Source organism: Talaromyces rugulosus, chromosome V (genome assembly GCF_013368755.1).
Source record: "Talaromyces rugulosus chromosome V, complete sequence".
NCBI lineage: Eukaryota > Fungi > Ascomycota > Eurotiomycetes > Eurotiales > Trichocomaceae > Talaromyces > Talaromyces rugulosus.
Window position 1 is genome coordinate 4,044,182 of NC_049565.1, and position 25,447 is coordinate 4,069,628.

General features: G+C 45.5%; 11 protein-coding genes across 11 annotated transcripts; 5 read left to right on the forward strand and 6 right to left on the reverse strand.

Annotated features, from left to right (window-relative positions):
• Positions 1–220: 220 nt before the first annotated feature.
• On the forward strand, positions 221–1,041 carry TRUGW13939_09902 (uncharacterized protein; the record flags this gene model as incomplete). The annotated part of the gene is made up of 2 exons (XM_035493021.1): positions 221–791; positions 842–1,041. 2 exons carry the CDS (start codon positions 221–223, stop codon positions 1,039–1,041), a joined length of 771 nt encoding a protein of 256 aa, XP_035348914.1.
• Positions 1,042–1,459: 418 nt separating this feature from the next.
• On the reverse strand, positions 1,460–3,928 carry TRUGW13939_09903 (uncharacterized protein; the record flags this gene model as incomplete). The annotated part of the gene is made up of 11 exons (XM_035493022.1): positions 1,460–1,848; positions 1,908–1,953; positions 2,011–2,080; positions 2,148–2,393; positions 2,451–2,598; positions 2,664–2,687; positions 2,741–2,956; positions 3,013–3,322; positions 3,383–3,600; positions 3,656–3,664; positions 3,733–3,928. Coding segments are annotated over 11 exons (1,872 nt in total), but the record flags the coding sequence as incomplete, so codon positions are not given.
• A 1,842-nt stretch (positions 3,929–5,770) lies between these two features.
• TRUGW13939_09905 (uncharacterized protein) lies at positions 5,771–6,163 on the forward strand (the record flags this gene model as incomplete). Its single annotated transcript, XM_035493023.1, has 1 exon — positions 5,771–6,163. The coding sequence occupies one exon, from the start codon at positions 5,771–5,773 to the stop codon at positions 6,161–6,163; it is 393 nt and encodes a 130-aa protein (XP_035348916.1).
• A 223-nt stretch (positions 6,164–6,386) lies between these two features.
• Positions 6,387–8,244, reverse strand: TRUGW13939_09906 (uncharacterized protein; the record flags this gene model as incomplete). The annotated part of the gene is made up of 7 exons (XM_035493024.1): positions 6,387–6,492; positions 6,553–6,647; positions 6,715–7,497; positions 7,554–7,569; positions 7,621–7,789; positions 7,870–8,069; positions 8,126–8,244. 7 exons carry the CDS (start codon positions 8,242–8,244, stop codon positions 6,387–6,389), a joined length of 1,488 nt encoding a protein of 495 aa, XP_035348917.1.
• Positions 8,245–8,725: 481 nt separating this feature from the next.
• TRUGW13939_09907 (uncharacterized protein) lies at positions 8,726–9,961 on the forward strand (the record flags this gene model as incomplete). Its single annotated transcript, XM_035493025.1, has 1 exon — positions 8,726–9,961. One exon carries the CDS (start codon positions 8,726–8,728, stop codon positions 9,959–9,961), a length of 1,236 nt encoding a protein of 411 aa, XP_035348918.1.
• A 192-nt stretch (positions 9,962–10,153) lies between these two features.
• TRUGW13939_09908 (uncharacterized protein) lies at positions 10,154–11,965 on the reverse strand (the record flags this gene model as incomplete). Its single annotated transcript, XM_035493026.1, has 4 exons — positions 10,154–11,012; positions 11,078–11,571; positions 11,626–11,863; positions 11,916–11,965. 4 exons carry the CDS (start codon positions 11,963–11,965, stop codon positions 10,154–10,156), a joined length of 1,641 nt encoding a protein of 546 aa, XP_035348919.1.
• A 767-nt stretch (positions 11,966–12,732) lies between these two features.
• Positions 12,733–14,836, forward strand: TRUGW13939_09909 (uncharacterized protein; the record flags this gene model as incomplete). Its single annotated transcript, XM_035493027.1, has 5 exons — positions 12,733–12,924; positions 13,124–13,204; positions 13,261–13,860; positions 13,998–14,140; positions 14,221–14,836. 5 exons carry the CDS (start codon positions 12,733–12,735, stop codon positions 14,834–14,836), a joined length of 1,632 nt encoding a protein of 543 aa, XP_035348920.1.
• Positions 14,837–15,223: 387 nt separating this feature from the next.
• On the forward strand, positions 15,224–17,142 carry TRUGW13939_09910 (uncharacterized protein; the record flags this gene model as incomplete). Its single annotated transcript, XM_035493028.1, has 3 exons — positions 15,224–15,713; positions 15,785–15,981; positions 16,045–17,142. 3 exons carry the CDS (start codon positions 15,224–15,226, stop codon positions 17,140–17,142), a joined length of 1,785 nt encoding a protein of 594 aa, XP_035348921.1.
• Positions 17,143–17,414: 272 nt separating this feature from the next.
• Positions 17,415–18,257, reverse strand: TRUGW13939_09911 (uncharacterized protein; the record flags this gene model as incomplete). The annotated part of the gene is made up of 2 exons (XM_035493029.1): positions 17,415–17,606; positions 17,664–18,257. The coding sequence occupies 2 exons, from the start codon at positions 18,255–18,257 to the stop codon at positions 17,415–17,417; spliced, it is 786 nt and encodes a 261-aa protein (XP_035348922.1).
• Positions 18,258–18,665: 408 nt separating this feature from the next.
• Positions 18,666–20,595, reverse strand: TRUGW13939_09912 (uncharacterized protein; the record flags this gene model as incomplete). Its single annotated transcript, XM_035493030.1, has 5 exons — positions 18,666–19,645; positions 19,692–19,794; positions 19,849–20,180; positions 20,250–20,492; positions 20,562–20,595. 5 exons carry the CDS (start codon positions 20,593–20,595, stop codon positions 18,666–18,668), a joined length of 1,692 nt encoding a protein of 563 aa, XP_035348923.1.
• A 647-nt stretch (positions 20,596–21,242) lies between these two features.
• On the reverse strand, positions 21,243–24,794 carry TRUGW13939_09913 (uncharacterized protein; the record flags this gene model as incomplete). Its single annotated transcript, XM_035493031.1, has 1 exon — positions 21,243–24,794. The coding sequence occupies one exon, from the start codon at positions 24,792–24,794 to the stop codon at positions 21,243–21,245; it is 3,552 nt and encodes a 1,183-aa protein (XP_035348924.1).
• Positions 24,795–25,447: the final 653 nt, after the last annotated feature.

Consider the following 25,447-nt stretch of genomic DNA (forward strand, 5'->3'; position numbering starts at 1 on the left):
CCCCAGGAATGCGGGGTAGTCTACTTCGATGTTGCACAGTAACCCCAACTTGTTCAGAACCAAGCCACGTGCACGTTGTAGTATATGATTTTCTGTCTAGGGAAATAATAGTCTGTTTTTGGGGGAAATATATTCGCTATCACATTTTACGATCGATAGCTTATAGTGCCTTGAGTCTTACAACCGAGCCCCTAGATATAATCCAATTTGGAGACAGTTCATGATGTCTTTGCTTGGAAGAACATATGTTGTTTCTGGTGGTCTGTCTGGGATTGGACTCGCCACCACGGTCGGTCTTTTGAAAGCCGGTGCTCATGTGTGCATTGCAGATATCGCGCCGAACCTACCGAAGGAATTGCTGGAGCATCCGCAACAGGCAAAATTGAGCTATCATGGCCCCTGTGACATTAGAGTCCGGGAAAAGTGCCAAAGCTTTTTCAACACTGTCACTAAAGAACGAGGACGGATAAATGGATTGGTTAACTGTGCTGGAATATCTCCATCAGAGGGAACGATGGCATCCGATCAAATTTTTGACGAAGTTTTCTCCCTGAATGTTCGAGGCACATGGAATCTGGGCACTGAAGCTATCCGACACATGTCAGAACAAACATTTAACAACTCTAAATCTGGACGTGGGACAATTGTCAATGTAGGAAGCATTGCTTCTCTTGTTGGTTTACAGTCTCTTCCCGTCTATTGCATGAGTAAACATGCTATTCTTGGCTTGACCCGAGCTTGGGCAAAAGACTGGGCTAGACAAGGAATTCGAGTTAATGCAGTGGCTCCAGGTGAGATTTTATGTAACAATGATGCCTTGAATATTTCTAATGTCTAATAGGTGTTACGAACACCCCGCTTTACAAGAAAACCATAGGAGCAGCAGAAAGTCGATCGATGGCCGAGGATTTGGTGGCTGGTATACCTATGGGGCGAGTTGCAGAACCGGAAGAAGTTGCTGAAACAATCATCTATCTCCTTAGTGACGAGTCAAGCTATATAAGTGGTCAGATTTTGCCCGTGAATGGTGGATCGGTTTGATATGGGATGGAAACATCTTCGAACGTTATTGGCATAATCAATCTCACAACCAAATGTATATTTCAATGTTTTTTTAGACGACTGGATGTCGCTTTAACATTGAAGACCATTTTGTACATTTACAGCCAGCATGTATGGGACCGTCTTGCAAGACTACGATAATTTCACTTACATCACATTTCAGATTATAAGTGCAGAATATTAGTTGATCTTCCTAATAAAAAGAAAAAATGGAGTATCATTACTACCAGTGTTGAGTTGTGTTACTAGAAATCAAAGGGAAATACCAAACTTGAAAAACTATAAACGAGTATCTTAGGCAACACTACAGTGATAAATGCTATACACGACTCCATGAGCATTGTATAATCTATCTCGCTGTGTAAAGTGACTTTGAACCATCCCCAATCACACCTACCTCGTTCTTGAGGGAAAGAAACGCATTTCCAATGACATCCATCAAAGCCGTAATGTTAGAGAGTCTATCCTTGAAACCAGAGGCATTAGACTTCACACCATTCAAGTCGTTGGTCTCCTCCGCTTCCTTAATGCCATTAGTCTTAGCAACGACTCCGCTTGCCTCTGTGCTATCCTCGTTCTCGATTTGCATCTTGGGAACTGGCGGGATATCGGCGTTGCGTAAATAATCTGAGGTGCTTTTACCATCGCGCTGGGCCATTGTAGTACCATTCCCTAACCATCCCCACATATTGATGTTTGTCTCCGCGGTATGGCCATAATCAAAGTCTTCCCAGCGGGGGTTTTGAAGCACGTAAAGCGCCGACATACTTCCCCCAGGGTAGACATCTTGTGTATTGTCAACAGATCCATTCTAAATCACGCTCATGTCAAGGATAGTCACTTACAGACAACTCGGCTATTAACGTCATTTCTCTTAAACCATGATCGACACTTTCAATTTTCAATGTTAGCCACATCATTCAACATACAAAGATCACATATACTAACATTTAGACCGTAAACAACATTCTCCATATATTTGTCAACGTATTGACCGAATTGAGTAATAGCTCGTTGCCTTTGGAGATGTTATTATTTGCTCTTCAATAAAAATTGACAAAAATTCAAAAATGAACCAGACTTACTTGGGCACCATGAAGGACAGTCCTTCTCGTTGAATTTTCGCAACAGCTTTGCAAATGTAATTGGAGACTGCTTCGAGGAATACAATCGTACTACCTGTTCCTGGTCCACCATTTGGCCCAAGATATAAGAAATAGTTGGGCATCTTGGCAGGACACATTGATAGATACGCCTCTGGAACAGGGTCCCAGACTTCCCCTAGTGTCACTCCACCTAGACCGTAAGTTGGGATGCGTGGTTTGAGGGAACTAACAACACATTAAATCTAGGTAAATTCAAGGGAAAGCACTAAGCACGTCACGTACTAGTCAAAGCCAGTTGCGCAAATAATGGCGTCAACTTCGCGCAATGCTCCATTATTGTCAATTACTCCAGTCTCGGTGACCTCCTTTATTCCACAGCTGATAAAGTCGACGTTATCTTCCACAATGGCTTTCAAATAACCCGGACCGGCTGCCAAAATGTCAAAATTTCTGATCATCAAATTATATGTGGATATATCATATGGGGTGTCTTACGGGTTAGTCTCCGGCATCCAGGAGCTGGTAAAAATGAAACATTAGTAAATGCAAGGGTTTTCAGAGAACAATCTTACGGTAACTTGGCTTCAGAGCCTCATAAACCTCTGGTTTCTTCTCTAGTCGACTTTTCATAATCTTTTCAAACAACTCCTCTGCCTGCTTCTGGGTCTCACTGCCATTCCAGATGAAGTCGGGAGCTGAGTTAAGGGCATCTTCAGCTGCACAGCGGAACTCCAAATATGCGTTTGGGTCATTTCGAAACTTTTCTAGCTCTTCCTCGCTATGTTTGACTAGAAAAGAAGGTTAGACTGGATATAGAACAATGATTTCGACGGAGTGTACTTACAATTCTCAAGATCTTCTGGATTCATCCCAGGATATTCTTTACCCGGGACACGATAAGCAATCCATGTTTTCCCTCTCATGTAATGATCACAACGTTCGACAATGGGCTGAATTTCAGGAAGAATCTGAATACCAGATGATCCGCCTCCGACGAGAGCTATCTTTTTTCCTTTTAAATCATAAGAATGATCCCAGTTCGCCGTGTGAACAATATGTCCCTTGAAATCGAACAGTCCCGGGATATCTGGCCACTTCCATGCATTCAGAATACCTGTAGCTGAAATGAGGATATCACCGGAATCATGTGTGGTCTTTTTATTTCACGTCAGCGACATATTGGTGATACAAGCAGATAATTGAGGAGTTACTACCTGGCCAGTCTTGACATCTTTCAGTTGCACCGTCCATTTGCATGTTTCCTCATTCCAACGGGCTTCAGTGACCTGGGTGTTGAAGGTCACATAGCGGTACACATCCCACTTAGCACAAACCCTGTCCCAATAGGCCTTGATTTCTCCGCCAGGGGCAAAATACGCGCTCCACTGTGTGTTGCTTTCAAATGACAATTGATATGCTGCTGCCGGGATGTCTTTAAAGCAGCTTAGTTCGATCTTCTTTTCCTTCTTAGGACCGAAATAACTTACCACAAGCAACTGTATATTTTGATAAGGTATTAATAATGCCTGAAAATTTGTTCGGGACCTCATTTTGTTTGACTTACTTCCAGGGTAGTGATTATCCAACCAGGTTCCTCCAATGTCTTCGGATTTCTCATACAGGCGAAGCTCGAGATTAGGGATCTTTTCGGGCAACCTAATAGCTGATATAATTCCTGAAATCCCGGCGCCGATGCATATTACTTTAATGGGCCTGACTTCATCAGTAGAGTGGTTATTCATCGTGAAACCCTCAGCCATGTTGTCAGTATTCAAATATTGATCTGATTGGATCGCGGAAGTAGCCCTCGCCGTAAACCAAAAAGAAAAAGAATGAAGAGTTTTGACAAGAGAACTAATAATAGATCCCCACGGGGCGAACCTAAGATGAATTTACCATTTATGCGGAGTAGATGTGACCTTAATGCCGCAGAATATCGTTACTAATGCAATGCTGACTCGCCCCTGGTGACTGTTCAATGACCACATTTCCAGTCTGAACACAAGACTATTACTCATATAACTCATTTATCTTACCAGAAAAACTTAAACTTGGTTATAGGACCCCGCATGACTCACCTTTTGAAGACTAAATGATAAATTATCGCATTGAACAGAGCATAACACTCGACCTCGATAGTCCACATTTTAAAATCGCAAGTTACGCGCTTTGCAACTGATATCACTTAACGGACTGACAATTGTGATATTTTACAATTCGTTTCACTTAAGCCCTATACCCAATGGCTATTTCCTCGCAAAAGCCGGCAGGCGAAACTATATCTGCTGCAAAAGATCAGCTGAAGAGTGATGGCTTTTGCGTTATACCAAATATTCTCGACCAAGATACAGTAAACTTTGTGACTGAGAGGCTCTGGGCTGCTGCCGAAGAGAACCAGAAGCGTGGTGCAGATCTCTTCATACCAGCTTTAGATCCAAACAGCTCCAATGTCCGCGTCTTTTACCTTCTAGAGTTGGATGCTGTTTTTCGAGAGTTGATCCAACAGTCGACCGCCATCGAAATGGTGAATTCGGTTCTAGGAGAGAATGTACTCGTGTCCAATTTCACAGCGAATATTTCAAAACCGGGTTCCGGATCAATGGCCCTCCACTCTGACCAGTCTCTGGTCATTCCTGAACCATGGGAGCAGCCTTTGGCGATGAACATCATTTGGTGCCTCTCCGATGTTTATTTCGAGAATGGGGCCACACTTTTTATTCCTGGCAGCCACAAATGGGAACGCCGGGCTGCAGTACCTAATAATGCGAAAGAGCTTCTTCAGCCATTCGTGGCTAAAGCCGGCTCTATTATCGCTATGGATGGACGTCTATGGCATACTTCTGGCGCAAACATCACCAAGGACAGCGAACGAGCGCTGCTCTTCGGGTATTACACTGCACCCTTCCTCCGGCAGCAGGTGAACTGGACGGCAGCATTATCGCCTCAGACAAAAGACTCGCTCAGCCCTGAGATGCGTGAGTTGCTAGGTGTAAATATCACAGCAAACACAGGTGCTGCAACGGATATCGGGACTGGTCTGGAGAAATATGAAGCCAAGAAGGCGTCTGTATGATAGAAGTCGTATTAGTCGCTGAGCACTGTTGACTGGCTATTGTTTGAAAGCATCCAATGAAATTACTCTAAGTTATACAAAATATATTATTGAAATCCCTACCACGTTAAATCTTGCCATATGCGATATGTGCTATTCCATTCCAAGGGATTAAATGTTACCTGTATCGATAACCCTAACTCTAGAGTTGTTTTTATTTGACGTGAGTACCAACTTTACATTTAACAGTAAATGAAACGATACAGATAAGTTTCAGGTAAAAATATTATGATGTTAATCGTGACAAGAGACAGTAGCATCACTAAACAAGCTTTCTCTATGTCCTTACTCATACAATAATGACTAACTGTCTAGTAAAAATGCCGATCAGAACTCTTATTCTAATAGTCACACTTCCACATAATCTTTTTTCATTTGCGACTCTCTCTAAAAGCAGATATTAAAACCATACTATATTCCCAGACCCTGCTCCAGACACCAATCGGTATCCAGCCAGAAGTCTAGCAGGGAGAAGAACAACTCTGACAAAATGACCGATGAATCCTTGATCCACGAATTATTCCAAGGTTTCGAAAAGTGTACAGGGGACGATGTCGAACCAGCATTATCATTTTTCGCTCCCGATGTGGTTTTCTACATGTACGGTCCTCATGAAGCCCCCATTACCGGCAGACAGCAGTTGCAAGCTGCGTTCAAGGAGACCTTCTCTATTCTCAAATCGTTTCAAGTGGAGATTATTTCAGTGGCTAGGACAGGAAACAAAATCTTTGTTGAGCGAATCGAGCGCATGTTATACGCTGGTGTCCAGGCCGTGACGCTTTACCAGGTCGGTGTCGGGGAGGTGGGATCCGATAATAAGTTTACCTCGTGGAAGGATTACTTTGATCCTGTTGAAATTAAAAAAGCCGCCGAGGGAAATTAGAAAGCCTAAAGCATCAATTATTGCAAGACTAGTGACTTGGCTAGTATTTTAAACCATCGACTTCTCACACAAAGTCTAATGGTGGTTTTCATTCTTTTATTTGGCATCCACAACAAATTTTATATAAAATTCCAAGACGGTAGTCAATATTTAACAACATATCCAATCATATAGCACGTCATAAGTCCAAGTTATAAGCATATATTTAGCCTGTCCGTTGTTTTCACTGTAGGTTGACATGAACTGCTTTGATATTTGTATATGCCTCCAACCCAGCTTCCCCAAGCTCGCGTCCAATACCAGATTGTTTCACACCACCAAAGGGAATTCTACAGAGTGACTAGTCAACTTTTATTGTCAAATTGAGTAGGAAATAGTGTCTAACTCACCGGAAATCCGAATCGTTACTTGAGTTGATCCATACCATCCCAGCTTCAATATCAGCGGCAACGCGATGGGCCCGCTTGACGTCTTTGGTGAATACCTGCGATACATGTCTTAGAGCGAATTGCTACCCAAAAGGACGTTTAAAAAGGTTCGCAAAATCTTACCGAGGCTCCCAGACCAAATACAGAGTCATTCGCCCTTCGTACTGCCTCTTCTTCTGACTTGAAAGAAGACACGACTGCGAATGGACCGAAGACTTCCTCACGATAAACCTTCATGTCATCGGTGACATTTGTAAATATAGTTGGTTCGACAAAAAATCCTTTGCCGTTGAAGTCTTTATATGCCGTGCCGCCGTGGATCAAAGTAGCACCTTCAGACTTTCCTGCCTCGATATATGATAGGACTCGGTCAAACTGGGCCTTGGTTACCTGCGGTCCCTGAAATGTGACGTCTTTAAACGGGTCTCCAAGCGTCGATACGGTAGCAACTTTCTGTTTAAATGACTCCACAAACTTGTCGTAGATATCTTCATGAACGAGGATTCGACTAGTCGCAGTGCAGACCTGTCCTTGGTTATACATGACCCCTATGTGGGCCCAGGTCACTGCAGAATCAAAATCTGCATCAGGAAAGACAAGAAGGGGGCTTTTGCCACCAGCCTCGAGGGTAACGCTCTTCAGGTTTATCGCTGCCAATTTCATTATCTCTCGTGCTGTTTGCGTCGAGCCAGTGAAAGCGATCTTATCGACACCTAGATGGGAGGCTATAGTAGCTCCGGCCACTCTGCCAAGTCCATTGACCACATTAACAACGCCTGGGGGGAATCCAGCTTGTTTGATTAAAGTAGCCAAATACAAAGCAGATAATGGGGTCTGTTCGGCCGGTTTCAGAACCACAGTGTTTCCACAAGCAAGCGCGGGCCCCAGCTTCCATGCTGCCATTACCTGTATTATATGTGAGTCAATCTCTAATAGCGCTATATGTGTCGGTTGATACATACTAAAGGAAAGTTCCATCTGTGATAAAAATTAGGTCTCAGTTTCTTCCTTCATGGAATATAGACATACGGTATGATCTGACCGCAAACACCTACGGGTTCACGGATGGTGTATGCCAGTTTCTCAGGTGTTGTCTCAATCACACTTCCTTGCACTTTGTCTGCCCATCCTGCATAATATCGGAATGCATCTGCCGCGGCTCGTATGTCAAATGCGACTGCCTGTTGATATGGCTTTCCTGAAACCATTTGTATGTTCATCAGTCCGTAGATTTCCTTCGGGGAAACTAGCACGCTCCGCGAATGATTATATACATACCGTTATCCCATGTTTCAATAGTAGCCAGGATATTGGCGTTTTCCTCAATTAGATCTGCTAGTCTTAACATAAGTTTGCCGCGAGCTGTTCCAGGCAGTTTTCTCCAGGACGGATGTTTCAAGGCGCTTCGTGCTGCTGCAACGGCAATGTCGATATCATCAGCGCCTGCCGCATGAACGGTGGTGATCTCCTTCTCAGTTCTGTACTTTATCAGTATCTATATCATATAGTATTTTCCTTTGAGCGAAATACACACGCTGGATCGATTGTCGACAGAGTCTGTCCGGATTTTGATGCAACAAACTCATTGTTGATAAAAAGGCCTGTAGGCTGGAGATATTGCACTGAATTTGGGGCTGTCAATGAGACCTGCATTTTGGCAATCGTGCGTAACTCTGATGCAAGGTTCAGATAGTATTATTTGGATAGGTTTGGTAAAAGTATGGCTTGATGCGATATATTCGAGATAGCAAACTATGATATGTACATCTACGGTCCCAGCAACTTTAAGCAACGTTACCCCGACTCACATACCCTCGGTCCAACAATTCCTCGGTTATAGTATATTTGCCCAAAAAAGTAAGAATATTGATAATCTGGGGAAAATGCGGGAAGATCATACCTCGTGACTAAAGAAATGCTGTTAATGATCTATGACTAAAGCAATGCTGACATGTGTGGTGGGTGGAAACCGTGATGCTACATGAATACACATTTTGAGTTCATTGTGTGTCGTATGATAAAAAGTGATAAATAGCTTCAATCTATGAGCGTCATGTAAAAATGGAATCAATAATCATTTGGTATTGATACATTGAATGTGCCTTATTTGATATTATTCTGAACCCCACACACAATGAGTCGCGCAACAACAGGCCCTCAATATGGCAGGGATAAGTCTGAAGAAATATACCAGCGAGCCGTCACACTCATTAAGGATAGACTCCCTACAATGCACATCCTTAAGGCTCTTCTCGTGGTGAATTTGGGAAAGCCAACAGACATCGTAATTGACGCCCGCGGTACGCCAGAGCTACTGGAGAAAATCGATGACGAACCAGATTGCAGGCTACAGATCAAGCCTGACTATCTCATTCAATTTTCCGAAGGCAAGTTGGAGCCAAGATATGGTATCTTCAAAGATGCATTCTTCCACGAAGCCAGCATGCCAAAAGGCAACGTCCGCGTTGCTATCAAGTTCGCCGATTTACTTTGCCCTGTCAATCCAGTTCCTCCTAGCTTCGCTGCCGACGCGAAACTACCGCAGCCAACAGAGGACATGGATCAGGTCAAGAAAGATATTTCTGAATTTGGATACGGACTAGTTAAGAATGCCCTAAGTCCAGAGCAGGTCGCTACGCTGAAAAGAGCCGTCAAGGAACAAGCTGCAGGGGAGAGGGCTGCCGGGGTTTCTGCAAATGACGGAGGTCCGAATGCTCCTAACCAACGCCTCTGGACTTTAATAAATAAAGGCCAGGAGTTTGTTGATTTGCTCGATCATCCCTTGATTGATGATGTGGTTCCGGAACTACTAGGAGAACATGCTTTGCTTCACAGCTACAGTGCCAACATTGCGCGTCCTGGAAACGTGCCAATGCAACTTCATACGGATCAGGTAGCAATACAGCCTCCAATCCGAGATATTGCATTCGGCTTAAATATCATGTGGTTCTTGGAAGACATCACAGCCGATAATGGTGGCACTCGTGTTTATCCAGGGTCACACATTGGACATGTGGCTCCCGACGATATCTTCGACATCACCGGCTCAGTCGCAGCTGAGGGCCCATCTGGCACGGCTCTCGTCTTTGAAAGTCGACTGTGGCATTGCACTGGTCCCAATATTCAAAAGACCGGAGAACGTCCTGTCATTCTGATGTTTTTTATGAGGTCGTTCATCCGCCAGCAGGAAAACAACTTCCTATCACTCCGTTCTGATGTCGAAGCAAACCTCTCCGACCGTATCAAAGCACTTCTAGGGTTCCGTACAACCGGGGCATTGGGAGGTGTTCAAGGTGAGGTGCGAGAGGGTTTAATCGTGAAGAAGCTCAAAGACCCTGTTGGCCCACTTCGTCAAACCATATCTATTTAAGCTTAATTCGGTGTTGTTATGTAACTTGAAGATAATCATTTCCATGCGCACAATCGAACTAAGATCCAATAAATACATTTGAATATTATAGGCTCGGATATATTTGAACATAGTTAAATAAAGGAGAGCAATTACTGCTGAGATATCAGATGACATTGTTCTAAAAGACTTCATTACTTCCTCCAGATGCCATCAGCTTAACTTGTTGTAATTCAAGTGAGTGACGGGAAGAACCCCTTCAGTTAACAGATCCACTGTCCAAGACGATATGTTCTTATACTGTTCAAGCACGGAAGTGTCCAAAGACGGCGGAACGGACATTGATTGTCGATTCGGTGACCTCAGAGGAACACCTCTCGCCATGAGGTTCTCTCGCGGATCGTAGAGCTCTGGGTGGTTTTCAAAAAAGGCTGGGTCTAGTCGGAAGAAACATGCTCCGCGGTCCATGCCCAACAGTTTAAAACACTGAAGAGCCAGCGACTTCGAACTGAAAAGTGATTTTATATCGGGGGCAGGTAGGGATGGCGCAGGAGCCTCTTCCTCTTCGGGTTTCAAATCCAGGATTAGGTTAGAGTAAGAGTCAGGGCCAAGAGGAACATCCCAAATGGAGAGTTCGGTTTCTGCATCAGAATGGCGACGAGTAGCCTGCGGAGATATGGCTCGCACGAGGTCCCATACGGATACGTATCCTTCAGTGGGTGGGATATTGGCGATGAGTTTTGACAAATCTGTTTCCATGACATAGGAGTTTCCGATTTCACATATTACATCGTCTAGGCAAGGATTGGCCGCATGGCAGGATATTAATTTATCCCTCAGCGTTGGGAATGGAATCCAGTCAATGATAGACGGGTGTTTGGACGACAGTTGAAGCTGCGTTGGGCGCCAGCTCTTGGACAGAGCATTATATGTCTGGGGACTGGGATCGATGTGCCACGCCGTGAGCTTTAGCACAGGAATATGTGCCCTAGTATATGTATGCCAGGAGGTCATTAAGGGCCATGATAGGCAAATGAAGGAAGACACCATGAAGTAGGCGGCCGTCATGAGACTGTATTGTTTTTAACGGGTTAGTTTCTTGTATGTAACAAAACAAGGTAGGTTTCACAAAGCTACCTGTCAGTTTTCTGGGTGAGAAGACCCGCTGACCGATGCCAATTACTTCTCAAATAGTGCTCCCAGCTGGATATATGATCTGAAAAGACAGAGTTTGTGCTTTGAAATTCCATCTTGCCCACTGTTAATGAAGATCCACTAGAGGCAATGTGTGCGTAGCGCTCAACCCCCATCATTTGCTTGAATGAAAATGTTTGCATGGGATTAAACGGTATATTATGTTCAATCTGAGCATAAAAGGCGGGGGGATTTTGCTCGAGCGTGTCGAGGTCAAATGTCATCGGGCCCGTTTGATTTGTCGGTGAGCATTCCTGTTGATCCGAGTTCAATGTATTTGTGATATCGTTTTCATCTTGGAAAAGCAGGGAGTCCAAATCTGGTAATATTGAATCGTCTTCAAACGCTAAATTCGGTTGTTCCGGGTTGTCCGAGAGAGCCACTTCGTTCCCAAGGCTCGGGCTCCTGGACTGAGATTGATCTCTGACGTCCGACTGCTACAGATCATCAGTTAGTTGGTCAGACACTCAAAAAGAAGAAGGTTCACTAACTTCAATGTTAGTTGCTTTCGTAAGTGACTTGGAGACCAACTCCATTGATACGATAAGGGAGTCTAGTTTCTTCTGGCAATCTAGCAGCTGTGAACGCAATCTTTTGTTCTCCTCCTCGAGACGGGTGTTGATGTCATAGTCAGGCTTTGACGCCCATTTCAACTTCTCCTCGAGTTCTTTAATGTACACCGACTGTCGTGCGCGAAAAGCACGCTGAGAAAGCCGGTTGCGCAACTTCCTATCTAGTATCTTAGCATTAGCTATACCGCCTGCTGTTTTCATATACGCACCTGGTATCGGCCGCGGTGTCGCCATTTCCCTGTGACTTGGACTGCCCCATGATCAATTGATGTCAATCGTGGTGTTCAGAGGATGTCTTTTCGCGAGCAGACAGGGTGAAATTGGATAAGTGTATAGGGAAATCCAAAAAGACCCTGCAAAAGGGTTAATTCAACCGACCCGAGTAGCTAGCTAGCTAAGATTAGCCACATGACTTGATCCAATAGAACACATTCGCAGGACCAATGGCTTAGGTTACAGACCCCGCGCGTTCCCCGCAAAAGTACAGTGCGGGGGTAGATCCACAGTCCCAAAATATGGGGTCGCCAGTCAGCATTTGCTGACTGTATGTGTCCTGGCCACCGTGAGTCCGAGCGTCTGGATCCAGAAACCCAAAAAAGAGAGAAAGAGTAGATGGTATATCCATGCCAAAGCAGCCGCTGAAGACTCTTTCGGAAGTCGGGATCATGTGAGAACCCAAAGGAACTTTGGTCGGGCGTGAACACTCATACTTGCAAATCATGAAGCACCGTCGAAGCGTCTCATTCAAGAGGCGTGCGCCTATAGCATGTACCGAATGCCATCGACGAAAAATCCGCTGTGACGCGGCCGTGCGCGGTGGTCTACCGTGCACTAACTGCCGTCTTGATTGTAAGTCATGTATAACGAGGCCAGACGCAATACGCAAAGTTAGGAGGTCTCTCTCCCCCCTATCCAATGACACAGGGGGTATCGCAGTGGGACACAGTTTCGGTAGCTTTGACAGTAACAAATATGATACGAAGGCAACATGTGGGTGGTCCCAATTTTTATTATCACAGTATAAAAATGCGCAAGTCGACGATTAGGGCTAATGGCGGTGCAGACAAAACCAGCTTTACTCCATCGCCCAAAGTCCCTTATGAGCAGTATAGTTTTCTTTCCGCTCGAGGGTTAAAATCACTTCGATTTGAGGAACAGTCTTTTCTCGAGAGTTCCGGCTGTCTACATCTCTTCGAAAAAGATCTGCTCGATGCATTTGTGCGCGCCTATTTTCTTTCTGTGCATCCAACTCTTCCTTTGGTGGATTCAAAAGATTTTTGCGACATCTATTTTTCTCGGCGAAGGCAGCCATCCCGTACCATTTCTCTCCTTTTATTTCGGACTCTGCTTTTTGCGGCTGCTGAGGTGCAATACCCGATATACGTGACCTGAAATTTTGCATTGACTGTTAGAATAGTTTGTCCCTGTCGATGTGCTCAGGGAATGTGGCTTCTCGTCCTTTCTATCAGCACGAGATATTCTACACTCCTATGCAAAGGTCAGTATTATTTTCCTTGCATAACGTGATTGGCCTATATACTGATATAGTTCTAGTTGGTCTACGATTTTCACGTAGAGACCGATCCATGCGTCATCAGCCAATCCGCATTGCTGCTGTCGTATCATGCTTCTAGCTCTGATCAGCTCTCTAACACCATGTGGCTTTCTATTGCAATAGCACACGCTAGAGCGGATGACTGCCACGAATTTCATTGCTTGCCATTATCAGATGCAGCAACAAAAAATCGCCGGAAACGCTTATGGTGGTGCTGTATCCTACGGGATCGAAACCTATCTATGGGTCTGCGGCGTCCATTACAAATCTCCTCGTATGATTTCAATTTCAGCCAGCCATGCTTGACGAAAGAGGACTTTGAAGCCGAAATTAACGATCCGATGTTTTATTCTTCAGATATCAGGACCGAGCAGTGTGAAATGCTTACCAAATACTGTCACTTAGCTGTGGCCTTGACTCGCTTGGCAATGATCATTTATCCCTCCGCTGGACTTAGTCAATACCGGTTTGATTCTCGAACTCGACTAGCAGAACATCTGCGCGGTCTATATGACGCTAAATTGGCGTTTGACCGGTTAAAGGAAGGTTTTATGCTTCTCCAAGACTGGACGCCAGCTTCCGTAGACTCTAATCATTCTGTACGAGTGGCGTCGGCTCTCTTATACATTTACTACCAGTGAGTGGGTGATCTTTTCACAGTTAATGAGAGATCCATTAATGTTTTTCCAGATCAGCCAGGGTAGCAATATGTAACCATATATGTTTTATCCTGCAGAGATGCGAATACCATACCGGGGAAGAGGAGATAAACCTTTTACATACCTGTAAAGTCGACCTCGAAGTTGCCGTCTCGCATATATCAACGGAAGTTGAGCGATTGAGTGTGAATGGATCCGCCAAATATCTCCCTATCAATTCGTATGTAAACTATCCTCCCTATCTCTCTTCTCTTGTATCATTTATGTCGAATATTACGAGTGGGAAATAACATTAGCCAGCGTTGCCTACATTATTGTTCCTCAAATCCTTCTAAGTCTGAATACACGGCTTCCCACAACGTCAGACGAGAAAGTCGAGTCCGAACGCTCATTGTCATATTTTGTGGATGTTGGATGTTTATACAGAGTTCGCTACGATACCCGGCACATAACAACGTGCATAGAAAAAGTGCTCCATACTTTCGAGCTTTATCAGCTACAACACCAGAAAAAAGGCTTGACTACAATAGCCGAAAAGGAAACATCCCTACAGTCGTTTTGTGATGTGTTTATTCATCAACCAGATACTTATGTTTATATATCCGCAATCTTGGACTATTCGCTCGCGACGGGGAAAATGCCCACCGACGATGATAGCCCTATTCCGTACGTGAAGGAGCTCAAATCTCCGAGGAGCCCCTCCAAAGCCGAATCGACCCCATTGCCCAATTACGAGGCTGAAGCACAAGAGTGTGTTTCTCTGGAAGAACTAATGACTAGTTTTGATTTTGAAAATAGCACAGAGCATGATGGCACTGATTCTTTCAGAGCTTGGTCAGATCATGACTTTTTAAAACACTTTGAGATGACGTCTGCAACCAACATGCTAGATGGCATCGGTTTCTTAGGAGAATGAAAGTTTCCTTACATAGCACTTCAGTGGCTTATCCATATATGTGAAAATACTATAGGCTAGTTTTCTAAATCAAAAGTTATGACAGCCATTTTCTCCGTTATACGATGATATAAGCTATCTTTTCTTGAGGAAAATGTGAGACTTTTTTCTTTATGTAGTCTAGCTATGGTGTATGCGTCATTCAGCAGTCTATAGTCCAAAAATAAGCGTGAAATATGATGACTAGGATAACTATGACTAAATAAAGCCATCTCCACTTTTTGGTTGAGTAAGTACCCATATCAATTAATGTATGCTTTCTAATCTAAAATAATTTCAGATATAAATAGGCAAACTACCGCCAGGAGAATACCCAATCCCATCATCGTCTCGAAAAAAAGAATCAACATGGCATTGGAATTGAAGCAGCCTTCTCACCGAGAGCTATCAGGCGGTGACCTACTGGCACAGTGTTTACGCCAACTTGGTGTTGAGGTTGCCTTCGGTGTTCATGGAGGTCATCTAGATGCTTTCCTAGTTGGATGTGCTGAGAACGATATTCGTCTGGTCGATACACGACACGAAGAAGTCGCTATTCAGGCAGCTCAGGGCTATGCCAAGGTTAGCCACAAGGCTGGAGTAGCCTTTGTTACTGCAAATAGTGGCTATGGCAATAGTCTGCCTGGAATAGCTACAGCATTTGCTGATCGCAGCCCAGTCGTCGTCGTAACCAGCTCTCCACCTCTGAGAGATGCCGAGACCAATTGCTTACAGGGCAGTCTGGATCAAGTAGTAGTGGCAACTCCCATGACCAAATTTGCGCATCGGATTGTCCAGGCAGAGGAAATCCCCAGATTAGTCGCCCACGCCCACCGCGTAGCCTGTACCGGAGCTCCAGGTGTGCTTTTCTTTCCTCTGGTCTATATCTTTCTTTACCGCGGCACCTGCTTACATTGGAGTATAAAACAGGCCCAGTTCTTCTTGATATACCCATTGATGTGTTGTTTCGCCCAGTTCAACAGGACCAGATCTCTTGGGGCTCTATCACCGCGCCGCTACCGTATCCCCCAAGACCACATAGCCATGCCATTGCTAAAGCAATTCAATCTTGGAAGAGTGCAAAACAGCCTGCCATCATTATTGGTACTGGTTGCAAATCTACAGAGGTAACTTTCCAGGAGCTTCAAATCAAGAGAAAGAATTGAGAACTGATGATCCATTAATTCTAGGCAGCTCAAGAACTTTCGAAATTACTGGAAACAACTCAAACACCATTATTCCATAGCCAGAAAGGATTCGGTGGTTTACCTGTTGATCATCCACTCCAAGCTGGATTGGCTGCAAATTTGGCGAAATTGACGGGCGAGTCCCAACCAGACCTAATCATTCTCCTGGGAGCTCGAACGGGCATGTTTCTAGGTGGTCGTAGTGGAGCCATTCTTCCAAACAAGAGGTGCAAGTTTATCCAAGTCGACATAGATGGCACTGAAATCGGAAGACAAATTCCCGTCGATATTGGCATTATCGCCGATACCCATCAAGCTCTAATATCTTTCAACGAGGAAATAGAAAAGAGCCCCTTCCAAGTTCCTTCGCGCTGGGTCCAAACTGCTTTGGGTCCCAGAAAAGAGCCAGACCCTCATGAGTCTCAAGAGGCCCTTATCGATGGACGTACCCATCCGTACTTTGCCATGAAAGAGCTCTTCTCGTCTCTCGCACCAGGATCAATAATATCCATCGACGGTGGCGAAGCTGGAAGTTGGGCTACGGATCTGACTGAGGTTGCTCGTCCCTTCCTGTCCTTATTTTCTGCAGGGTACATCGGCATGTTGGGGAATGGATGGGGGTATTCTCTGGGGGCTGCAGTTGCAGATCCCAGTCGCCAAGTTATTAACATCCAAGGCGATGGCTCAGCCGGTTTCCACATCGGGGAACTCGACACATTTGCACGCCATGGAGTCAATGTTCTGACAGTTGTGATGAACAATCACATCTGGGGGATGTCTAAGCATGGCCAGGATCTGGTCTACGAGACAACGGCCACGGTTAGGCCGATCAGTTCATTAAGCCCCAGAACATCTTTCCATACCGTTTCAGAAGGCCTAGGCGTTCCGGCCGCCAAAGTGCATAATCTTGACTTTATTCGGCCAATTGTTCAAAAGCTTTCCGCTGTGCATGGCCCTGCGCTACTTGAATTGGTGATTTCGGACAAGCCCATTCACCCAGGAACAATCGCAATGGTCAGCGCCACAAAGGACCCAGACTGGATTGTCGTCCCATATTATGACAATGTTCCTCGTCCGTTTTTTAAGCATACAAAGAGGTAAATTATGTTATTAACTGTTTACGAAGGTTCAAACAGTGTAGTTTTTAGTATTGAATTCAAACGTTTTTCCTTAGTTGTACTCTCGGACCGTCAACATTTGAAGATAGCCAACATTGAGATACATGTACATGCAATGAAGCATTGTGCAGAAGATCATGTATCATTATTTTAGAAACTAAGATGTAAATGTGCCCAGTTCCAAAAGTGGAGTCTTCAAATCCCCCATAGGCACCTTTCCTATCCTCCAACGGTCTCACATTTCCGATGACATCTCTATTTAGCTGTGAATCCTCCGTCAATAGGCAAGCAGATTCCAGTTACATAGGAGGATGAAGGCGAAGAGAGCCATAGCGAGCCTTGGGCGACTTCATGGGCATAACCAAACCGGTTCAAGTAGCTCACTTGTGGAGCAAATTCTTCATGTGTTGTTCCCATAATTTCCAACGCAGCTGCAGACATCTCGCTCTTTCTATGTGGTCAGTTCTCCAATTTAATTCCTTCTGGGGCGTATTTAAGACTCACAAATATCGCACCTGGAGCAATAGCATTAACCCTAATACTATGAGGGCCACCCTCCATAGCAGCATGCTTCGTGAGGCCAATGATGCCATGTTTAGCAGATGTATAGGCTGGCATATTGGGTTGCGGCTTAAAGGCGTTAATAGATGCAATGTTCACAATGGATCCCCCTTCTCCCTGCTTCAGCATCTGCTTCATTTCGTATTTACAACAAAGCGCCGTCCCCGTAAGGTTGACATCTAAGATGCGTTTCCACTGAGCTAGGTCGAAATCCTTCAGTGGATTTTTGTCTGGGGTTAGAGCGGCGTTATTGACTGCAATATCCAAACGGCCAAACTTCTGCACTGTCACCGCTACTAGATTCTGAACATCTTGATCGTTTGATACGTCTGCTTTCACGAATATGGACTCGCCGAGGTGCTGCAGCTCCTTGGAGACTTCTTGGCCTTCTTGCTCTTTGATGTCGGCAATCACCACCTTGGCTCCGGCTTTCAGAAAAATCGACACAGTAGCTTTACCCATACCCTGAGAACCGCCTGTAACAATGGCAACCTTGCCTCTCAGGGCTGGGAAGACTTCCGCCTCTGGGACCTCCATGATAGTTTCCGGATGTTGCAATTTTCAATAAGTTTCGTAGTATTTGTTATTGACATAGGACCGTTGAAATTTCATATAACTGCTATTCGCACAAGTTGGTTGATGCCGTGACTAATATGTGATCAAATGTGGGGTTTATGGAGAGTGTATCCAGCTACAAACACCTTGCTCAGTCATGAGAGCGTGACTAATTTCCTATTATCTCATTTACTAATAGGTTAATGAACTAAATTTAAGTTCTTCGGTTCATTGGCAGGGTTTCAAAACGAATCAAGTATCTTACCAGGTTACAAAAAGTCCGGGGTTAGTTAGAAGGAAAATCGGATGTAGATTTCAGACAAATAAATTCAAGCTCAAGCTCACGGAAACAAATATACAATAGCAGCTAGAAGCAGCATGCGCGTAATATTATAGCTTAGCCTGGGATTGGCGTTTATCGTCCTTGACAACTACTCCTCGAGATACTCCTTTCTGCTCCAAATCACGTAAAACACGCCGAAGTATCTTGCCACTCGGGCTTTTGGGAATAGCCTTGAGGAACTCGACTTCCACGATCCATTTCTGACGAGCACGAGATTTCTTTACATACTCGATAACCTCGTAACCGACATGGGCTAGACGATCGTCGGACTCGGCATACGCCTTCTTGGCCACGACATATGCCTTAGGTCGTTCGCCCGAATACTCATCTGGAATCGAGGTAACAGCAACATCTTCCACTGCTGGATGGCTAAGCAACAGGTCTTCCAGCTCAGCGGGGGCCACCCCAACGCCTTTGACCTTGATTAATTCCTTGATGCGGTCGGTGATAGTGATAAACCCCTGCCGGTCAATTGACCCGATGTCGCCCGTGTGCAGCCATCCATCAGCATCAAAGGTCTCTCGTGTTGCTTTTTCATTGTTTAAATAACCCATGACAACTTGGGGTCCTCGTGCAAGGATTTCTCCGCACTCGTCGTATCCGAGTTCTCGAGTGTTGTCCTCGGGATCGATGATTTTGATTTCGGTATTTGCAACAATCTTCCCACCGTGTCGTGCATACTTGTAATCGTATAGATTCAGGGGGTGCATGGTAATAGCACTGCAAGATTCAGTCATACCGTATGCTTGCCTAAAACCGGTTTCAGGAAACTTGTTCTGTATGAGCTGTATTATCTCAGCCGACAAAGGAGCAGCTCCTGAAAAGAACCGCTTCACATGTGATAGATCGTACTTGTTCACAATCGGATCACGCACCAGGCGAATTATTATTGGAGGCACAAGAAGTAAATCTATGATTTGGTACTCGACTATTACTTTGAGCATTGTTTCCATGGTGAAAGATGGAAGCATGTACACCTCGGCATCGAGTAAAATTGGGAGATGTAGTTGATGGATGAGACCAGTGACTGTTTTTAATTAGCAAGAAAAGAGGTCTTTTAATGTGTTACTTACTGTGAAATAGAGGCAGCGCGGCGAGGACTTTTCTGTAGTTCAAGGGGGTAATTAGTTGGACTTGCAGACACTGCGCAATGACATTTCCATGGCTAATCATAACCTAGGAAAACCCATCAGATCAAATTAATCAGGTCCAAGAATTCAAAACTCTTACCGCTTTTGGAAGCCCCGAGGTGCCACTACTAAAGCTAATAAATGCACAAATATCTGCATTTATTTTGCCTCGAGGAATCTGAAAGGGCAGAACTTGATCAGTTGCACCATAAGCCTTGCCTAATTTCAGCAATTGGCCCAGTGAGACGTGTCCTTCTACTTCATCGTCAAGGAGGAGTATTTGGTCTCTGAGAAGACCGATGCTCTCTGCTGCTTCTCTCGCTACACTCAGACGAGACGCCACGGTGATCAGATACTTGGGTTGCACTGTCTTGAGTGCATGGATCATTTCGGTTACTCCATACTCAGGAGATACGCTTGATACAATAGCGCCTAAAAAACAATTCTTCTCGTGAGACGACTTTCTCGCGGAAACATGAAAGGGGGAAAACGGTAACGTACCAACTCGGCCAGCTGCTACCATTGCAACAGGATACCAGACTGTATTTGGGCTGCACAGGACAATAGTGTCCCCAGCCTGCAGACCATATTTTCTCACCAACGCAGTAGACAAATAAGTAGCGTACTCTTGCAATTGGCCATAGTTAATTCTCTCCTTTGTAGCCGTGTTGGTAAAACCAGCTGTTCTAGTTTGCAGCCCATTTGGTCCGAAAAGCCACTGCCATATTGTGACATTCGTTGGTACTATTTTTCACACGGTATTCAAATATTAGCACAAGTCCAGGGAACGTTGTTTTCCTAGCCACTTCTTACTATCAAGAGCCTGGTTAAGCGATTTGAACGTCATTCTCATATATAACCAGGTACGTATAAGCAGTTTGAATCTTGAAATAAAAACATCACAGACTCATTCCGACGAACAAACAGTTTACAATCAAATTTAACTCATTTTTTGGGGAGATCGTCATGCATTGGCCCTTGGGAAACATTATATTTCCGTGGCCCGCGGCTACCTTGCCGCGGCTACGACCACCATCCGGTAATGTCCAGGGCCGCGATACATCGTTGATGAACGCAAAACTTGTCTGTAGAAAGATTTGGTGAGAGTTAATTTTATTAATATATGTCTCTTAAGGAAATATGGACTTCATTGTGACTGTACATGTAGCTTTAACCGATGCATCATCGACAACATTTTGAATTTGGACCAAGTTCCAGTTGTTGTAAGAATTTATCGAGGGTGACTGTCAGGATAAAATATATATATAATACGCGGCTATTATTGTCTATATTTACATGTAGAAAATAGACAAATAGATGTTAACAGTAAAGGTACAATAGTAGACTGTATGGATACATGTACATAGTTGATAAAGTCGAAAATAAAGACTGGAGGGTATAGTATAACAAACATCTGAGAGAAGCAAAATAGGCGCTATGCAGGGGGGAAATGCAATGCAATGTAAATGCAACAACAACTTAACAAAAGGTAAATCAAATCCACAAAACCCACCGAATACTTGCCAGCGTACCTTGCGCAATACCCCTAAAAATCTTAAAAACCATCACCACCAGCCAAACCCACCACATTACGCCAACGAGGACCCATTCCAGCAACACAAAGCCGACTCGACGAATCGTTCGAAATCGTCGGTTGCGTTTCCGTAGTCCCTTGTCGAGCGCGTCACTGAGCTGTTTGATGGCCAGTGTGCTGGTTGTGTTCAACTGGGTGCTGAATGACTCTGCCTCCAGCGCTGCAGCGCGCACCCGTGGCGTCAGGGACTCGCTGATTAGATGCTCGAGATGCTCGACATCCTTGGCCAGCGGGGCAAGTCCAGATTTGGTGAAGCGATATACGGACCTGTTTAAGCCGGCCTTGGTGTTTTCGAAGCGATCGAGAAGATTTCGAGCCGCGTAGCTAAACTCATCGATCCGGGGTATGCGTGGGATGGGAGCGTCGCTGGCGATCAGGCTGCGGACGAGAAAATCTGGCGGCAAGTCACGAGGCTCGTGAGCTCGACAGACAATTTCACGCGCTTTAATCCCTGATGACAGCAGTAGAGCTTGGCATCGCGATATCTCGCGCTTCTCGATCGTGGACGAATCACTCAGCTTCGGTATACTGCGATCAGACAGGCTCCAGGCACGGCTTTCTGCCGACAATACGTGAGGGCGTTTGGCAGCGGACGGATCCACGCTCGCCAGTCCTGTCACCGGGGGTTTACTAGGAGTGGTTTGAATTGTCATGCCATTGCCCCGTCCGAGGAACTTTCTGACTCGATTGGACTCGAGAGCGTTGAAAGCAGTGCCAAATCCATAACTGTTTCGCCTCTCACTATACGACGTGATGTCTGGTGAAGATGCCGGTGCTTCATTGGGGTGAACTCTCGTAAAGTGCACGCTACTAAGCCGCCCACTATCTCGAGAGACACTGTCCAGATCAGAGAGATCGCCACGGCTGTCTATTCGAATAGGCGGCGCCAACGCCGGCATGTTTGAGATCGAAGATTTCGACGACCTCCGCCCGTTTTGCTTTTGTGATGATATGATGACTGGATCATAATCGGAAAGTGTAGGTTCCTGACGCGACAACTTTTGTTTCTCAGGCTTGGATTCTCCGTCGGTTTTCTCATCATCAGAATCCCGGTAGTCGGATATAAAACTTGAAGCATAAGAGGATTGGCGCGAATGGCCACCTCCATCCCTTCGCCGTATTCTATCTCCAACTTTTGTAACTTCACTGCCGACGATCTCTGCAATCCTACTTCCCTTTAGGAAGCCCTTTAACTTCGATTCACCATTCGTAGAAGATTTCGACAACCCATGACTTTCTGACCTTTGAAAGTTGCCTAATGTCGCTTCATCTTGGCTGTACCGGGGCTCGGGCAATAGACTTGGCTCTAAGGCCTTGGGACTTTCAGTATCCTTGGGGCTAGAGTCTGTAGCTGTGGTTTTGCGGCTCTGGAACTCTGTGTCCAAAAGACCGGCGTCAATGCTCTCTCCTTGATCCAAGAGGTTTTGGCGAATGTTTCTTGTCCGCTCATTCAAAGACCCAATGACACGGGGTAGACTTTTTCGGGGAGAAGGCGAGCGACTGGACGGTGGAGATAGATTAGCCGTGATACTAGGGAATATCGGGCCGTGAATTGGAGAGTTCGGGGCAGTGCTATCCATATCGTCGACGGACATTCGACGATCTTCTCTGCCAACGGTACTTCCTGCAGGAGAAATAAAACCGTGACCTCTGTCTGCGTAATCATGAGTGTCGACGAGCACTGTCTGGGATATTGCAGCCTGTGCCGAGGCCGTTGCACTTGGTTTGGAAGATTCAGATCGTTGGCTTGGTGCCCCAGATGTACCCTCCGGCTTCTCAAGTGTATGATTGGGTCTCTTTCCCCATTTGGACTTTCGAGTCCTCCCACGCGACATCACTCCAAAGCCGCTCGATTCGCTTGAGGTGCTGTTTGAGCGAGTCCACCTTGGCACATGTGTTCCGTCAGGACTGTTGGTATTCTGAGGGATATGCAGTGCATTCCGCAATTTTCGTCCACGGTGGCTTCGATCTGAGTTGCTATGGGGCCTACTTTTTTCAAAATGTGGAAGGGTCACTGAGTGTCCGATTGGTAAAGGCTTTTTCTCCTCCTTAACAATGCTCGTATCTAACACCAGCTCGCGCTGTGAAATTTTGCGGCTGACAGGTTTGAGTTTTGAGGTATCGGGATATAGCTTGTCGCCGTTGCTGTTAACAACCTTAGCCTTGTTAAGATCGTGCTCAAGCCATGCAGCATCGGCGAGAAGCTCTGCGGGCGAAATCTCCCACTCAAGACGAGGTCTCTGCAGCTTTGGGCCCGTGGGGTTCGTTTTCACGCTTGATGGACGCGAGTCGGGGTTATTAGCGGCATCTTTGTCTCCCTGGACATTTCCACCTGCCGTGGTATTGAACTGTGGTAAATCCAGGCATTGATAAGGGTCCCGAGTGTTGTGTCCATGGACCATTTCGATTGAATCGAGCCATTGTTCTACTTTCTCAACATCTTTCCATCCCTCTGACTCGATATCAATCTGGCGCTTCTCTCTAAACCGAAGCTTCCTATTGCGAATAGATTGCAAGGGGTTGTAGGCTCTGCCGGGGTTCGCGACATGGAGAGATTTCATATCCGAGTGCGGAAGAGGAGGCACATGAGAAAGCAATTGCAAATATAGCGCAAAGAGCTCAAAATGTTCTTTAGCCTTTGTAACTCTGGCTATCGTTGCATCAGAGCATGTCATTTCTTTATCAAACTGCTCACTGTCCGGCAGAAGCCCCGAGGCAAAAACGTCGCTCGCTGGTGTATCATGCGGTAATGGAATTGTCGGGTGAGCCTTTCTTACAAAAGCTTCATCCGGCATGCCGGCACTAGGATGTCTAGAATTTCTTTTGAAACCTGATGCTGACCTCTGGGGAATATCCGAAGGTGGTACAAAGAGCCCCGTGCTGTTCGAGACATTTCGGCGGACATTCGATAAGGAATTCGACGGTGCACGTCCGATATTACTTCTCCTCCGAGATTCGCTGAGGTTCAACGCAAGATTCACGATTTGAGCTGGATCTGTATCTAGACCGGCGCCGGTAGGAGGATTCGATGTTCGCGCAAAGGTATGTTGTCCAGAGGTATTATTATCCTGTATATCGTGCTGTTCTTCAGAAGCAGACGCATTTGTGACAGCAGCCAAGGGAGATGTTTTCAGCGTTTCCCCCTGCTGGTGATTGTGCTGTCTCGCACGAAGAGGTGTTGTCCGTTTCTTAGACACCGTTATCTCATCGACAACACCGGCGGTTTTGCGTTTCCCACTCCTCCTACTGTCATGGCTATTTCTTTGCTGGGCGCGGTGGCTGTCTGAGCCGGATCGGCGTGAGCTAATAGGATACGCCGACTCGAGTAGGAAACCACCGGATGATGCCTGGGATGGTAGCCTCCTTGACCTGTTGGTGTTCCCATCGTCCCTAGAATTGCGTCCGAGCGTGCTGCCTTCCAGCTCCATATCTCGATCGGCACTGTTATCCATTTTTCCTTTTCGAGTATTGGTCGAGCTAGCCGTGTCTCCTAGGGGTGGAAAGAGAGGGGTGCCCGTGTTCGTTCAGGTCAAGACATCTCGGAGATGATATCGGCGGCCAGTTCAATCCGCGCTATATCGTCGTGGACTGGGCTTTAAAGGCGGAAAGAGTTCATACACTCTGTGTCTGGCGCTATTGTGTATGTCCAAAATCCTCTTTTCATCAAAAGCTAATGTGGGTATACTTCCTGATGATTCAATATTGTTGATGCCTGTTGCGTTCATGTGCAACATCGGGACCGAGTCAAGACAAACACTGCAAACACCGGGCTGATCTCTGCGGCTTGGCATTGTAGACAAGTGCACGTGCAACAACATGATGATCTATCACGAACTGTTTTTTCTAGATGCTAGGTTAATTTGCAAGGCACCAGGCTCTTTTCTCTTGTACTGCAACTCTAGAAGAGTTTATTGGACATCTAGTTCCTTGTTAAATACTGCGCGAATAACCTGAATACAACCGAGTTTTTCTTCCCAAGTTCCCATGCTTGAAACTGAAACAAAAAAAGAGAAAAGAAGGAAATGTCTAACAAATGAAATATATCGTATTGAGTCTAGTACATTTATGTTTTACAGGAATACGTTTCATAGAAATGCGAGGACTC